The sequence below is a fragment of the Aythya fuligula genome, chromosome 21 (assembly GCF_009819795.1).
Source record: "Aythya fuligula isolate bAytFul2 chromosome 21, bAytFul2.pri, whole genome shotgun sequence".
NCBI classification, from domain to species: Eukaryota; Metazoa; Chordata; class Aves; order Anseriformes; family Anatidae; genus Aythya; species Aythya fuligula.
Window position 1 is genome coordinate 2,713,838 of NC_045579.1, and position 16,101 is coordinate 2,729,938.

General features: G+C 39.9%; 1 protein-coding gene across 1 annotated transcript; it reads left to right on the forward strand.

Annotated features, from left to right (window-relative positions):
* Positions 1–230: 230 nt before the first annotated feature.
* Positions 231–15,900, forward strand: LRRC38 (leucine rich repeat containing 38). The gene is made up of 3 exons (XM_032201365.1): positions 231–968; positions 13,161–13,446; positions 15,856–15,900. Exons 1-2 carry the CDS (start codon positions 341–343, stop codon positions 13,412–13,414), a joined length of 882 nt encoding a protein of 293 aa, XP_032057256.1. The 5' UTR covers positions 231–340; the 3' UTR covers positions 13,415–13,446; positions 15,856–15,900.
* Positions 15,901–16,101: the final 201 nt, after the last annotated feature.

A 16,101-nucleotide genomic window follows, 5' to 3' on the forward strand; every position in this document is an offset into this window, starting at 1 on the left:
TATACAGCAAATATGCTACCAGGCTCTCCGCTTTTTTTAGCTCACAAAAGCAAGGGAGTCCTTTGAAAGGTCCTCGGCTTACCCAATCATCGCTCTTTCCCTCGCATTGTACGGCATTATCATTCTCTGCCAGTGTAAATCCTCACATATGCCTGCCTCCCTCTCCCCTTCAGTCACTGTCTCCCTCCCCCTGCCGAGCCCGCTGCCATCGGATCGGGGCTGATATGTGATCTCCTGGAGACGAGCACACACACACACGAGTCCCAGGCACTGCTGCTCAGCTAGGCAAAATGTCCTTCTCTTAGGAGTGGTGCTTATCACAGCTTCCAAATCCTTGACGATGTTGCCATGCTTTCCTTTCTGCCTTCTGCCTTTTTCTGTCTTTGTCTGCCTGCTCTTTTTACCCGGGGGTCATTTTTGTCCTGCTGTCTGTAGCTGTATGGACTACCACACCATAGACTGCCGGGATCAAGGACTCCCAAGTGTTCCTAATCCATTTCCATTGGATGTACGGAAACTTCTTATAGCCGATAACAACATTCAGGCGATACCAGCTGACTTCTTTATATTTTATGGAGATCTGGTCTATTTGGACTTCAGGAATAACTCCCTCACCTCTTTAGAAGAGGGCACTTTTAGCAGCTCTACCAAACTGGTGTATTTAGACTTAAGCTACAATAATTTAACGCAGCTTGATGCTGGGATATTCAAGTCAGCAGAAAAACTGATCAAACTGAGCCTTGGAAACAATAACCTGGTGGATGTGGATGAGGCTGCTTTTGAGAACCTGGAACAGCTCCAAGTGTTAGAACTGAATGACAATAACTTACAAAGCCTCAACGTGGCAGCCCTGGAAGCGCTGCCCTCCCTGCGGACTATACGCTTGGAGGGCAACCCTTGGGTCTGTGACTGTGACTTTGCCAACCTTTTCAGCTGGATACAGGACAATGCATCCAAGCTCCAGAAAGGTAAAGCTCGGTGGCTTACAGCACAGTGTGCACGTTGCTTTGTATGTGTGTCTCGGAGGGAAGGAGGGTTGTTGGTCAAACTGTCTGTGCGTCCTGCCTGCAGTGACCTGAGCTGCCTTCTGGTCGAACTGTAATTGCATGCTTTCAGCAAAAGAGGCCATTAAAATGATGTTGGTTTCTTTTTAGCAGCAGGTCTTCCTCCCAGTTAAGAAATAAGCTTTAAAAAATAAGCCATAATAATTTCAATTTATAGACTAAACTCACCTAGGCAGTGAAGGAGCCTTTTTAAATTCATTGTGCCCAGAGCTGATTCTTTTCCAGACCTCGGTTTCTTTCTACAGTAAGCCCTTTGAACAGCTAAATATTCTGTGCCAGCTCCTTAGGAAAGCTGATTTTCCTCGCATTTTACTCGTCAGCTACAAAGCTGCTACAGAGGAGTTAAATCCACAGTTTATGCAGCTGTGGTTGTCAGCCCTTTCCCAGAACTATTTTGTTGTGATGTTCTGAAACTCTGTTCAATAGCATGATTATGGTGCTTTTACTGAAATAGCACTGCTTCCAATATTAGGAATAAATTAAAATGGCTCTGGAACACCCCAAAATACAGGATATGTAATTCTGGTATTTGGGCCAGCAATTTTCAGAGGAGCATGGACAAGGAAGATTGCCACGTGTCCCTGGGAATCCAAGGTTTTGCTCCTCATTTCCCACCTGACCCCAAAGCCATCCTTAACCCAGCTTTAGCAGGGGATCACCTCGCAGTTCTGCCTCCCAACAAGCACTGGAGCAGAAACTCCTGCCATCGAGCTGCCCAGCTGCTAGCAGAAGGGCGACTGCTGGGAGCACAAAAGCTTGTAAGGGCTGCCAAGGATATACAGGTGTACACGAAATCACTGGGGTCTGGGCTTTGTCCAAGGGATGACGTCCCTGCAGAAGGTGGTGAGAAGTAAAAGGCTGGGGGAGAATCTCAGGAGAATGGGCTGAGATCGAGTAAATTGTTGGTTGACTTCAGATGCAAAAAGAGAAAAACACTGCCCAGGAATTTCAGAGGTCTTTTGTCTCCTCTCTTGACCATCAGTTTGCAATCACTTATTCAAGCTCTTTCTATGCTCATGACCTTGGGTGGCATTTTCATTATACTCATCTAGGTTGCCTTAAATATTCTTAGCTGTAAATAATAATAATAGTAATCATAATAATAATAGTAGTAGTAGTAGTAATAATAATAATATAATGAAGTAATTTGAGGGAAAAGTTTTTTATTTTTTTTTCCTGTCTGCCTCATTGAAATCTTTACCCTTTGTGCACCAAACCAAACCTTGGCTGTTCCCCCACCTCCCCAGTGCTCTAGTGAAAGTTCACTCTGTTTGAGCCAAGTATTTGCCCATCCCTCCTGCTGGCTCCCCATGCTTTCCATCTTTTCGTGAACTTTAAGCTCCTTCCCCTTTGTCCAGACTGAGTCTGCTCAGTTAGAGCCTGTTGCAGCCCATCTCTCTTTCTTTTCTGTCCTGTCAGTGTTTTTTAAGCTTATCTGCACTTTTTATGACTGGAAATCTCAAGAACCTAAGTTTTTCCATATCATTGTCAGTGTTCCCCAGCCTCTTGCAAGCTTACAGATTTTTATTTTTTTTAACAGTATTTTAGCTCATTTAAAGCAATGGAAACTACATTTCAGTCAAACAAGCGAAAAATAATAATTTACTAGCCTGTTTCAGTTTGGTTTAATTTGGGAAGACAAGGAGGAAAGAAGCAGGTATTTAAATGGCTGCTTTTCATAGCTGCCCTCCTGCCCATTGCCTAAGCAAATGCTCTGCTTTGCGTTTCGTCCCAGGTCCAGATCTACCGATTTCTTTGCAGCCAGTCATGTTGGTGAGGCTTCAGAAGAGCATGCAAACTCAGCATCTTGATTGCTCCTTGTGAGCTGCTGTCACAAACAATGCTGGCTGCCTCCTGTCATAGACTAGTACAACATTATTCCTGAAGGTGAGGGTAAAACTAATCCCCAAAAGAAAAGACCCTCTCGGTGCCGTTTTAAAACAGTATGGCCACAGTTGAGTGCCTTTTAAAACAACTTTCAGAAAGTCCACGTAGAACTAATTCTTAGGATTGGGATTTGATCATGTTTTATACACGGTTATCAGTTTTTAATGAAGTTGCAACATTTTACCGATTAATCATGTCAGCATTATTTGTCTGCTTGTACTTGTCCAAAGCCCTGTCTGCCTGGCATTTCTGGTGGTATTACCTCTTCCTTGGGAGGAGTGGGAAGAGCAACTCAAAGACTCAGCATTCAGACTCACTGGCTTCCTCATGATACTGCTATGAGGTTGGAGGCAAGTATTCTTGCAGCAAACACATCAGGATAAGCAGGGCAGCAGGCATTGTCCGGAAACACTGCAAAAGAGAAATATACATGTAAGAATACATTTTCAGGGTCCAAGAAAAGAGCTTCCTTATCTTGGCTGTATATTTGTCTCTTGTAATGCTGCAGAAGCTCGAGCATTTCCATTGCTCTATGAATTGAAGACAGAAGGATGGGAAAAAAGGTTGGCTGGGATTTTTCTTTGCTTGATTTTCTTTAAGAATATGCAGTGATTTATGCTACAGAGCAGTTTAGTGACAGACTGATGTTCCCCAGCCTTTAAATGACAAACTTTATGACCTGGATTTACTGAGAAGGGAAAGAATATGGAAAGGTGAATGACAGAAACTTGCATCAGTGATCCCCAGCGTGTTCACACAAAGTACAAAGAGCCACAAAGAAGCTAAAGGCTCTGTACAGTGTCATGTGTGTCTTCTGCTGGTTTGGGATGCTTCAGAATGGACTAGGAAGGGAACAGGTATGCCAAAGTGGAAAAGAAACATGCTCCAACCATCCTGTGGATGAAGTAGGATCCAGGCGTGCAGTTGGAAGTGTTGCATGGCAGTCCCTGGGGAGCCAGAACCAGTAGCAAGAGAAGATAAATGGCTGGGAGAAATACACTGGCAGGTTTATGTATAGGGAGTTCATGTTGATTCTTCACTTTCAGTGACACTTAAAATAGTTTAATGTGCCCTGTCTGCATGTCTGAGAGAAATCACTCAAGCTGGAACTGTTTACGAAACCTAGCCACTGTTCCACCTTTTAATTTTAGCACTGCAGTAAAATGTCATGCTGGTCAAACCTGCCCTTGTTTTTTGCAAAAGAAACACCAGCTTGCTTTAAAAATCTGAGTTTTGTCAATCAGAACAGAAATCTTGATAACTGATCCTGAAACTCTCTACCTCTGCAATTAAGGCCTCTAGAGAACTCAGTGATCTGAACAAAAGACATACTTTAACTCATTAGCTTTGCAAAAGCCAGGTCCGCTTTCTTTCTGGCATGCTACCAGAAAAAGCTTGTGAAGTTACAACTGCTGCTGACCTGCCTGACTGGCTGACTGGAAAGCCTCTTTCCAGCTGTGCTGCCTTTGCAAATCTAGCCTGTCGCTGCACACAAGCAGCTGGGATTTGAATCATTTTATAGATCCCAGCATTTATGCATCCAACCTAAATTTCTAACTAAAGCATTGATTGGCAATAAGGAACTACTCTCACACGCCAAATTTGCAGGCAGACTTAATGAAGAAACTGCCCTAAAAGTTTTGCAATGAAACTTGGCATGCTACCTGCTTTAAAAAAAATAAAAAAGCAAATATATTTTTCTGTTTGTAAGACAGACAGATATCAATAATCGAATTTTCATCATCCTTGAAAACCAAACAACATTTTTACCCTTTTGTTTGATTAATAATGGATTAAAAAAACGAAAGAGTGTGCATAATGCAGTGCAGAGGAAGGAACTGTGAAGGTCAGTGAAATGATGCTAAGTGGAGGACACATAGCAGTTGTTTTTTTCCTAGAGAAGACACAAAGTTTTCACTGTAGGTCACAATGAGACGGTTAAGTTGTAAAACTTTAAAAGATTTTCTGTGGAAGGGTGAGTTTGATTTCAGAAGCATTTGATAAGCCTGAATGGCAGCATGATGGTTGATGATGCACATTAAAAGCTTCCCAGTAGGAGGAGTATGGAGATAAAGAATACTGGATAATATTTATTTATTTATTTATTTATTTTTAAATAGAAAAGCTTCTGTAAGATCTCTGTCCCCTTGAAGACAGTTGTCTTTCATGGAAGGTTTTATTCCATGGTGGGGCAAACAAACTCTCAGAACAAAGAATATCTTGAAAAAACAGAAGTCTAACTTGGTCTTGAATGTGTTGTTCAAAGAATTCAAGGAAATCGCACATTTGAGATGTATGCTATTATCTTCTAGTTTCTACTTGCATGTATTTGTTCCACAGAATCCTTTTTACCTTCTTGAATTTTACAAAAAACATTTGATAAGCCTGAAGTTCTCTAAAATGGGAATTGAAGAAGGCAGAGGAAGAAGAAGAGTGTTTGTTAGGAATCTGACAGAAGTAATTAAGAAAAATATGATAGAAAGCAAAAAAGGTAGTGAATAAAGGGGAAGGATGATTATTGGTTAAATATATTTTGTGCATAACACTTCAAAACTTGGAATTTAGTTCAAGAAAATTTGCCATTATCCTTCCTTCTTTCTTTCCTCCCTCCCTTCCTTCCTTCCATTCATCCGTCCATCAAGTCACCTTTGAGATTTGTGTTTTCTGCTGTGGTGGGAGCTGGAAATCTTACAAAAATACTCATCAATTTCTAACGTATGGAAGGGCTTTCTTCTACTTTCAAAGTTTGTGTTCTGTATCACATTCTATCTTTCCTATAAATGCAATTTTCCTTTCCTGCCTTGTCTCTTAACCTAATTTTTCCAATAATACTGCTTGAAACTCTGGGTTCATCCAGCAGAAGGTTGTGGGCGTCCATTACCTGCAGAACTGAGTTTCAGAAATGCTGCAGTTTCATCATTTAAGTACAACAAGCTTTGATGGAATAAGTTTTTGGTGAAAGGTGCTGTTTAGAGTGCGTGACACTACAAAAGAAATTTCTCGAGTCCTTCTGAGCATCTCATCTTGAAGGTAATGGATTCAGTTAAAATGCACATAGCAAAAGCAAATGCAAAAGGTCTGCAGTCGACATATTAGAGTGCTTTGTAGAAATCTGCTGCTGGTTTTTAGTTTCTGTGAACATGCTTTGGGCAGCTGTGCCTCGTTTGCTAATGACTAATGCATTTTTAACATGACTTTTAATTAGTGCTTGAGTATTCCTCAGTGTGACAGAGTGTCTCCTTTCCATCATCTTACCCTCGTTTCTTTCCTTTTTTTTTTTTTTTTTTGTCTTCTCGGTAGTTTCTTTGTAAAAAACATTTCAGGAAGTTGTGCAGAGTCATTCATTGCATGAATGAAAGGTTCTGCTGCCCTTTTTATTAAAACAGTATTAGATAGACCTGAAGCAATTTACTGAGAAGTTTTTGACTGATCATTCTTATTTACACACTGACATTTCCAGAGAGACTTGAAAAATTCATTCAGGATTGGTCAGAGATGGAATTCCTTGTAGGTTTTTACTCTCTTTGATAAATGAAGGCAATATATGTTTTGAGTAAGATGAGCTATAGGGGAGGACTGCAAAGCCGATGTGACAACATGAAGGCCATATCTAGGATCATGTTTTCCTCCTCATTTAATCAATTGTTGCTCCACTTTGGAAAGTTTTGTACACAAGGTTACATATCCTTAAGAGACCCAGAGCATTTTTTGAGTGCCAGTATTGGTACAGATTCTATTTAGCTACTTTTAGGACTTCTGTAGCTGGTACCTCCCCAGTACGGATGGATAGTTAAACTGTGGTAAAGTGCTGTGTTTCCATGTAAGGACTGTCCATGCAAAGAATAGGAGGGAAGGATGGTAGTGAGAGGAGAGGCAGGAAAAAAGCTAAGAGCAGGGGACGATGAGACTGTAATCAGCCTTCTGGAGCTGGGTGCTTGAACTGAATTCAGTACAAAAAGCAGTAGTTATGAGATTCAGAAGTGAATCAGTGCAGTGAGAATGGAATGATTTTTGTAAGCCTGTTTAGAAAGGCTGTGCCCGAGGTGATCATCTCTTGGTTCTCCACGTCCTTTTATAATCCCATTCCAATCCAAGATATACTACTAAATAAATTTATTCTGTAAATTAAAAAAATCACGCTTCTGTAGTCCAGGCCCTTAGAGTAGCCCTTAGGGGCTTACTGAAGATGGTAAACACTGTCTTCAAAACACAGCATCATAATTATATGTGAGTACAAGCTTCATTTCACCTTCTAACCTAACTAAAAGCTGGTAACACAACTCAGCTTTTTGTGAGTCCTCTTGACTTACCATTCTTTATCAGTACCTATGTTCATCTGCTATGTAGACAAGGCTGCCTTAATTTCATGTACTAATATAGAACCAGAGCAAGCTTCTGCTAATCAGGACAGACTGTTCTGTCCATTACAGCTCAGTTCTTCCCGGGATATCATGCACATGCTAGCACATCACTAGTACAGAACATAATATCCAGTTTTTGGAAAGGAATTAAAAGCCCTAAAAATGCCCATTCAGCAGCTTTTATTCTGTTCATGCAGAAACTCCTAAGATAAATAAGTATACCTAACAAGTGCAACAGATCTGTTTCTATATATATGTATATATATAAAAATACATAAGGTGATATCCAAGGCATTTTCAGTAAAATGATCTGGCTGCCACTGCCTTTTCGCTGTTTCTTCCATCCAAAGGTTTTTTGGAGTATTTCCATCTCTCAGGATTTCAAGATGTGAGGACAGTTTGCAGTGTGGCACCTAATGTTAAACTTGACAGTTTGCTTCAATGGCTAAATATAAAGTACCTTCTGATGTTAAACTAGGAGACTCTAGGGCATTTGGCCATTAAAAAAATTTATTTAGAGGTCTAAATATAGGCTTCAGTTTTTTTTAAGCCTTACTTTTCTGATAGCTTGAGGCTAATTTTAATGAAATTCCATATCTCTTCAGAAGCAAGGCCTCTCTCACTGCTTATTAATAGATCTAATACATTAGTGATGATGTTTAAGTCGACTAAAGAGAACTATAGCTGGAGGGAAAATACCATACAAGAAATAAAACACCACACTTAAACATTTCAAGTCCGTGTAAACTACATTCAGTGCCATGGGAGAACAGCTGAATTCCACCCAAAAAGGCAAATATCAATTTTATTTTTCCTAAAATATTTGAGTAGCATATTATAGTGCTCTTACAGTTACTGGAATGAATACATTTACATTAAACACACATTTGTGGCTTGTTTCATACATTGCTCTGCATGTATTCCTACATGTATCAGTGTATGTATGAGTGGGCATTTTCATAATCTCATACTAGTGTGCATTGCTGTACATTGTTATATTAGATTATATATAATTATATATATATTTCTTTTAATAGTTGTATTATGCGAAGTCTACAAATACCCAATAGAATTGGGGCTTCCCTTTCTTTTTCTTTTTTTAAACTCAACCTCCAAAATAGAGCAAGATTTCCCAGTTACAGATGGTTAACAGGCAAAGCCCACAATATTGAAGTAATAAGGAATTTCAGAAGTTGTCCAATAAAAGGTACAGTTAGCATAGGTATTAAGAAATCATGACACAAGGAGTCCTGCAAATAGTTAGATCGACCTGTGTAAGTGATATGTGCTGCTGCTTGTCTTCAGCCAGTGGAATATAAAACAAAGGCACAACTCACAATGCAGTCAAAATATCAGCCAAACAAAAGACCAAACAAAACAAGCAAAGCAAAACAAAACAAAATCCCTTGCTTCTCCCTTTAAAAATTATGGCTCTAGAGCTCCAACAACTTCACACTCCCCACGTAACTTAGATATCTATTCCTCTGGGAACAGACCCATATTTCAACCCATTTTTTCAGTATGTAGAGACCAGCCTATGCAGAATCTAGCACCTGGCCCTTGACTAGGATTTCAAAGCATTCCCTTTTTAAAAGCAAACAATTCATTACAGCCTGGCAGTGTAGTGCATCTGCTTCTTCAGAGGACATAGCAGAAAGTAAGAGCGCGTGACATTGTCCTTGAGACAGCTGGAGTTTTTACAGATAATGTGCTGGCCCTGACCAAAATAACAAGCTGTATATTTATAACGTGCTCACACTTGTTATTTCATTTACAGATTTGTTTGGTATGAAGAAGCAACTCTTTGAACATGTTGTGGGAGCAATGAGATATATATAACTATCATCAAAGGTTTTCTTGCTGCAATAAATATTGAACCTCCTTGTGATACCCTTTACAAGAAGCCTGACTGATTTTTTAAAAGAATAAATTAAACAGGTTGTACCGAATTAAAAGTGCATCTATATAACAGAAAATGATGTAATTCAAATGGTCAAAATGTGTGAAAGCCGACCCCTAAGGTTAAATGGCACTGTCCTCCTCTGCAAGTCTTGTGTGGAGGGTGCTCGTGTAGAGGGTGTGTGATAACCTGGGATTACTTTCAGATTACTTTCTGCCTAAGCAAAGAACAAAACTGGCCATGTTGCTAGGCACGAATGTAACAGGAGAGGTGGAGCACGTAACATCAGTGTTGCACACACTGGATGCCCATGTCTTAAGGCCAACCTACTGTTAGTAACACAAAGAAAGTTCCATACTGCTCTGGAAGGAAGCAGCTGAAATGGCATTGTTTGTGTGTTGTGCTAGGCAGACATGCCCCGACCTTCACATTGAGGTGTTTTCAGGTAAGCAATTGGAAGCTCTGGTCTAATACTGGCTGCATTAGCGTTAGGAGGAGAAATTCCTCGTGTCACTAGAAATAAAGCTGCTAAGCTTGCTACTATTACAAATACAGGCCCTTCCAAGTACTCCAAATTCTCTTTGGGGTCAAAATAAAAGGTTCTGTTAACTGTATTGGGGTTTGCAATAGTGTCACAACACAGCTGAAATACCCCCAGAAGAAACAAAAAACCAAACCAACGTTCACTGAGCAGGATGGAATAATAAACGTTCCTCTCTTCTTCTGTCACTGCTGTGTTTCCACTGTGCTCTGCAGTCCTTGTAGCTTTCCAGGATGATTTCCAGTATGATTTTAGCAGACTGCCTTGTGTGTGGATAGAAGTCAGTTCATTCATGTCTTGGGCAAATGGTGCATACGCAGGGTGGGTGAAACATTAGCTGGGAGCTAGTAAGGCCTCTCTACCGGCCTCTGGTTTATGATGTTGTGTTTTGCCTATTGGCATCTACTGTTTTCAATGACTAAGACGTCTGAAAAACAAACAAACAAACAAACAAATCCTTGAGGCTAAGCTAGCACCTTGGAGTGTTGAAAAATAAAGCAAGTAGAAAAATTGTATCTTATCTATTTGGTTTGAGAACATGACCTAGATTTCAGTACCGATTGCTACACGGAGAGAGAAGAGCTTTTTTATATCTCTCCATTGTATAATCAGACTCAAAATCAGTACAGTACACTGATTCTCCTAGCAAGAAATATCCTTGCTATCCATACCAATGACTTGGTATGTTGGCAATTCTCTTTGGTTTGTATTCTGTGTGCTGTGATGTTAGGTGAAAGCATCGGGGAAGAGGAATAGAGCTCAGAGCCTACAGGTTCCATTTAGGTCTGTGGCAAAACTGCTGCTGGTAACGCTGATGAACAATTGGGCTCTTTTCCCTCAAGGATCATGAGCAGATGCTGCAGCAGCAAGTTATTTCTAGAGGCAAGGGCTGCAGTAAGTAGAGCTGTTGAGAATGCTAGTTGTTTTTTTGTTTGCTTGGTTTTAGTTTTGTTTTTCCTCTCTCTCTCTCTCTCTCTCTCTCTAATATATTGTTTTTCTGCCTTTCTTGTGGAAGCTTAGATTTGCCACTCCAGCCCATCAAGGCCACTGCGGCACAGAGATAATTTTAAAAGCTGGCAGATGAGGACACCAGACAATTTCTTTCACAAAGTAGAATTGTTTATGGTCACCTGTGCAATCTTTCTTTAGACATGCAGAGGACACAGCTCAGCTGTTATGAAAATAGCAGTGCTGATAAGAACTCAGCAGTTATTAATGGTTTGTTTTACAAAATGAAGTTTTTTTTTTGCTTTTTTTTTTTTTTTAAATGCTTGCTACAAGTGAAATGGAATTTTAGATGGCATATTCACTTAGACCAGGCTTTTCAGCCAAAATATTGCTATGTTCTTTTCCTATTAGCAAGGAACTCCTCTTCAAACAATTTTTCAATAGGTTACACTCATTTTCTTGCTGTTTCTATGCAATAGCAGTAACTGCTTTGATTACCCACTTCAATTTATTGAAAACTGTTCCCTTTTTTAAAAGCTAACTGGAAAGACACAAGTCTTGGAGTTGAAGGCTATGGCTTTTCTCTCCTTCCTTATTTCTTATGACTTTAAATAGGAAAAGTGCCCGTTTGTGTCCTCTTTTGTTTGTCACTCCGGGTCTTCCCCTGGAGTTGCTGTTCTCAAGTCTAGATGAAAAGAAAATACGGACTCGGTGCCAACAACTCTAACTTCTGGTTCGTACAAAGAGCTCTGTCACAAGCTACAGAGTGCAGGAGTGTGTACTTCCTCTCGCCATCTGTGCAGTCACAGGCACACTCCAGTGCTCCACTGTGTCAGCCTGTGCACAAGGCACGGTGTGTGTGAACACCGCAGGTTCCAGATTTCCAAAAGGCTCGGAGAGTGTTTGAAACCGGGTGGCTCCTCTCCCTTGCAGGCCAGTTCCACAGACAAGAGGTTTCAGAGGTCTGCAGAGCAAGTTGCCTCGCCATCTGCCACGCAGCAGCAGTGTGCTCCAGGCTCAGGGAAAAAATGTCGCCTGTATTCAGGTGGCAATTTGCCTAGAGGAAGCCGTTCAGCCTCGGGCATGCTGACTGTTGTCCTGTTCTGCTGGCAGCTTTCATTAGGTTGTGGGTGAGAAAAGAAGGAAAGCAACAGAACTTTAGGCAGATAAGGCAGATACACGATGTCTTTTAGAGATCAAAATTTCATACAATCAGCATTGATACCGGGTCAAATAAGTCAGGGTGATGCATCAAACGGATCCCCAGCTGACTTGGCTAAATCTTCCTCTCAAATTAACGTAACAGCTAGGCTGGATCCAGATAGCTAGTCAGATCTGTACCACGAGTGCTAAGAGCCTGGGTTTTGTAATAAAACATAATACACCACAGCAACTCAAGCACAAGAAAAAATGGAATTTGTAAAAAGCAGAGGAAACCTTATTCCACATCCTCTCTGCAAAGTGGCACAGCTGTGCAATGGAAACACCGAGTACAGTGAGTGCTCACAGCAATGCAGAGTCTGAAACCAGGATCCCATTTTGTGATCATCAGCAGACAGTAAGTGTGTGTGTCTGGGAAACCAGCAGCAGCTCGCATGTCATTAATACGCACTTCTTGTACATCCTCCTTACATTCATATACTCAATAGCAAGATAAAAGCTATCTTGCTGACTGTGATACAGACTTCATTCACTTCATGTTCCATTCCAGCCCATTAATATACTCTCCTTATTTTCCCTGGTGTGAATGAAGAGGGAATAGAAGGCCTTTACTGCCTACTACCAAATTATATTCTCAGCATTGCTTAAATTTTGATTTTTTTTTACTTTTACTATGAAGAACCCACTTGTAGGCATTCTTCAGTAGTGCATGAAGGAATAATATCCGTTAGTCTGTGTGTCTTATAAAAGTGTTGGAGAGAAAAGGTTGAAATCAGGTCAGAGTCAAACAAGCATCCTTTAAGCCTAAGATATTTTTATTTTATTTTATTTTTTGTTTTTTGTTTTTTGAGCAGAAGAAAAAGACAACTGTAGTTTTGTGCATGGAAAACAAATAGTGTAGAAGGCACTTAAATGTGGAAGGAAACTCAGTGTCCCTTTTATCCTGTGTTGGAGTCTGAATTTGTGTTCAGAAATTAGTAGAGAAATACTTCTGAGTCTCCAGGCATACTGGGTTCAACATTCACACTTTTAAATCCTCAAAATCAGAGCCCCAGGTCATACCTCATGGAAGAGTAAGGGTGAAAATATTGTAATCTCTTGAGGGGGTGCTCAAGGGGGCTATGTAATGGCTTTTAGATAGTGTCAGATTTTGTTCAAATTTTTCCTGAATTTCATACAAATTCATAAACCTGGAATTAACCCTTAAAGTCTTTCTTCAGACATTCAGTATCTGTCCAGAGCAACAGAAGGATTCATCAATATTCCTCTGATTTGTTTCCCTCTCCTCTTCTTTGCAGGTCTCCATGAAATCCAGTGCTCCCTGCCTGTAGAAAATAGAAGAATCTTTCTGAATGAATTATCTGAGGTCAGCTTTAGTGAATGCAAATTTAGTTTGTCATTGACGGACCTTTTTATCATCATCTTCTCTGGAGTCGCAGTCTCCATTGCTGCAATTCTATCAAGCTTCTTCCTAGCAACTATAGTACACTGCTTCCAAAGATGTGCTCCCAGTAAAGATGACGATGATGATGAAGACGACAGTGAGGACTGAACTTAGTCTATATACTTAAATCTCCTTGGTTTGTAAGTTCATCATCAATGTCTAGGAAGAAAACTAGACTAAAAGCTTTAAGTATGAATTAGATGAAGTCAATGTTTAAGGTTGCATTCTAATTTTGTGAAGGTCAAAGGTAGGATTTGCTGTTTGCATCTGAGGCTGTTAGTTTTACTTGCATATGTATCTTGATGCAATGAGATCAGACTAATTTCTATGAACCTTAATCAAACAGTGCATTTCAGTTTGAAGGCTGGAAGGAAAAGGAAGAAAGGGGGGAAGAAAATCTAGTGTTTTAAAAAGACTAACAGCCTCCACATTGTCCATCCGGTCAGATGCAGATTCCTGCAAGCACTTAATAGCTTGTTTCAAATGCACTTTGAAAAGAACTGACTAGATGGAGGCATTTCAGCTGGAAATATGGAAGCAAATTAAAACCTTCTTTCCTAGAAGTAAGCAGTGGGAGATTCTAATAACTCACACAGTATTTCAAGTAACAAAATGCAATTAAAACGATTCCTAGAACTGTAGAAAGCATAGGAAGGTTGGCATTTTCCCTCTATAATTGTTCAATCTAAACATTAATTCTTCTTTTAATGGCACAGTTGCAGGCATCGTTGAGCCAAAATTCCTTCTCTATAGGTGAAATATGGTTCTAGATCTGAGTCATCCAATGCAGCTGCCTGGCACCTCTTTGATTATGGCACAAATACTGACTACAAGATTCTTTTGCATTTTCAGACACATTGAAGTAAAGGAATTCCCATCCCTGTAATGCTAGGCCCAAGGAACTGTTGCAGTATTCAGTCTGTTTAGTTATTTTAAAGCACTAAGGGCTATATTCTGCTCCTGCTTATACTAGAGTAACACAACTGAAGTAAACACCGTGATCCAAAATGGCAACTGTATAAACAAGAGTGGAATCAGGCCCAAGATATTTCTGACTATTATAGATTTGTCAAAACTTGAGCTCTTCTATATAACGGTAGATATTTTTGTTAAAATGAAAAGAGACATTTATTACAAGTGATTTTTGGAATAGTGCCGGACAGCTTTTTAGGATAAGTATATTTTTAAAATATTTGTAATGGAAATATTTTTTTAAAGCTCTGTGTATTTGAAGTATTATCTAGAATAGCCATGAGGGCTTACTTACACTACAAAATAACATAGTAATAGCAACCTAAGGACTGTATGCTATTATAAAAAAATAGAACTGATAAAAAGTAGCATCTATTTAACTACTGTAAATGCTATCCTTTCTTAAAATCATTCTGATTATAATATTGCCTTGCTCAGTCAACATGAATGGACTTTATGGACAGTTGGTTCCAAATCTCTTGTATCTGTCACACTGATTGTTCAGGCAGACAGGAGTGAATACACTGTGTGTGCTGAGGGGTACTGTGGTCCAGTAGATGGGGTACAAGGTCAGGACTCAGGGCACCTGGGTATTGTCCCTGTCTAACAGCGACCAGCTCGAAGACTTTCAGCAAATCACTTTTTCTGTCTGTGCCTCCGTTTTCCTACCTATGAAATGAAGAACTATTTATCTTTTTTTTAAGTGCTTTGAGATATACAAGGGGGAGGGAGGCACTGTACTGGGGCTGTGTGTAATGATTATGTATGTAAGGCTGATGCAAAAGTTACATGACAGATCCAATGGGATCTCACATCAGCATGACTTAGCTGTGGAGTCGTGACATCAATGGAGTTACTCCACCGGCTAACACAACTGGAATGGAGTTTGCACCACACTGAGGTTAAAACCAGCACAAGGGTGTTTACTTCTGTTAGCTCTACAGATTATTCAATGTGACTTAATGCTACCATTGTTAAGATTATTATTTCTAAAAACACAATGGAACGGAATTAAGTGGGACAGCAAGAGGAGATTCTGTATCAACACTGTCTTATGTTATTCTTATTCTTTCAAAAGAAATGAAATGACATGACTTTCACTGTGTAGTGCCATGTTTAAAAATAACACAAATATATTTATAATTTCATCATGGGCTTTCATGTTTATTTGTATGTAAAAACAGTAAAAGAGGGGTTTTGCAGCATGGTTGGAAACATACAACTTGTTGCCTGGTGCAGTTCATGCAGTACGCTCCCTTTGCAACAAATATGGATATGTTATCATCAGTTTTATATTTAGAGCTGTGCAAATGGTTCAGTGGTGGAATAAGAAACTGGGTCACACCTTTCTGTCGGCAAGTTTTATTATGGGCTCAAAGCTTGCATCCAATTGGCAAAATGATCTGTCCTACCAAACTTTCCAGTGAGATGTCAGTGAATGTTTCAGCAAATTTCTACCCATACTTTAGACACAAGTTTATGGTGCTTTTTTTTCATTATCCTGTAAGGTTGACTACTTTTGCAGAGGTCTTATCTCAAACTCAACTATTTTGACTGGGTTCTGCTCTTACTTGCAGGTTCATCCTACCATGATGCCTCAAAATGAAGATTTATATTTGTGTAGAGTTTGTAGCATTTTGTTCAACCCAACATAAAGCCCTGAAAGCAGTGATTTTATTTGGATCTTAGCACCCCTCAGAACAGCAAGGAACAGAGCAAGCTGACACCCACATAATCCAGTGCAAACTGAAGAGCAAGGCTTAGGAAAGCTTTATTTATGAAGCTGCCTTTCTGGACGCTCCATCACATCAAAGTAATTTTGC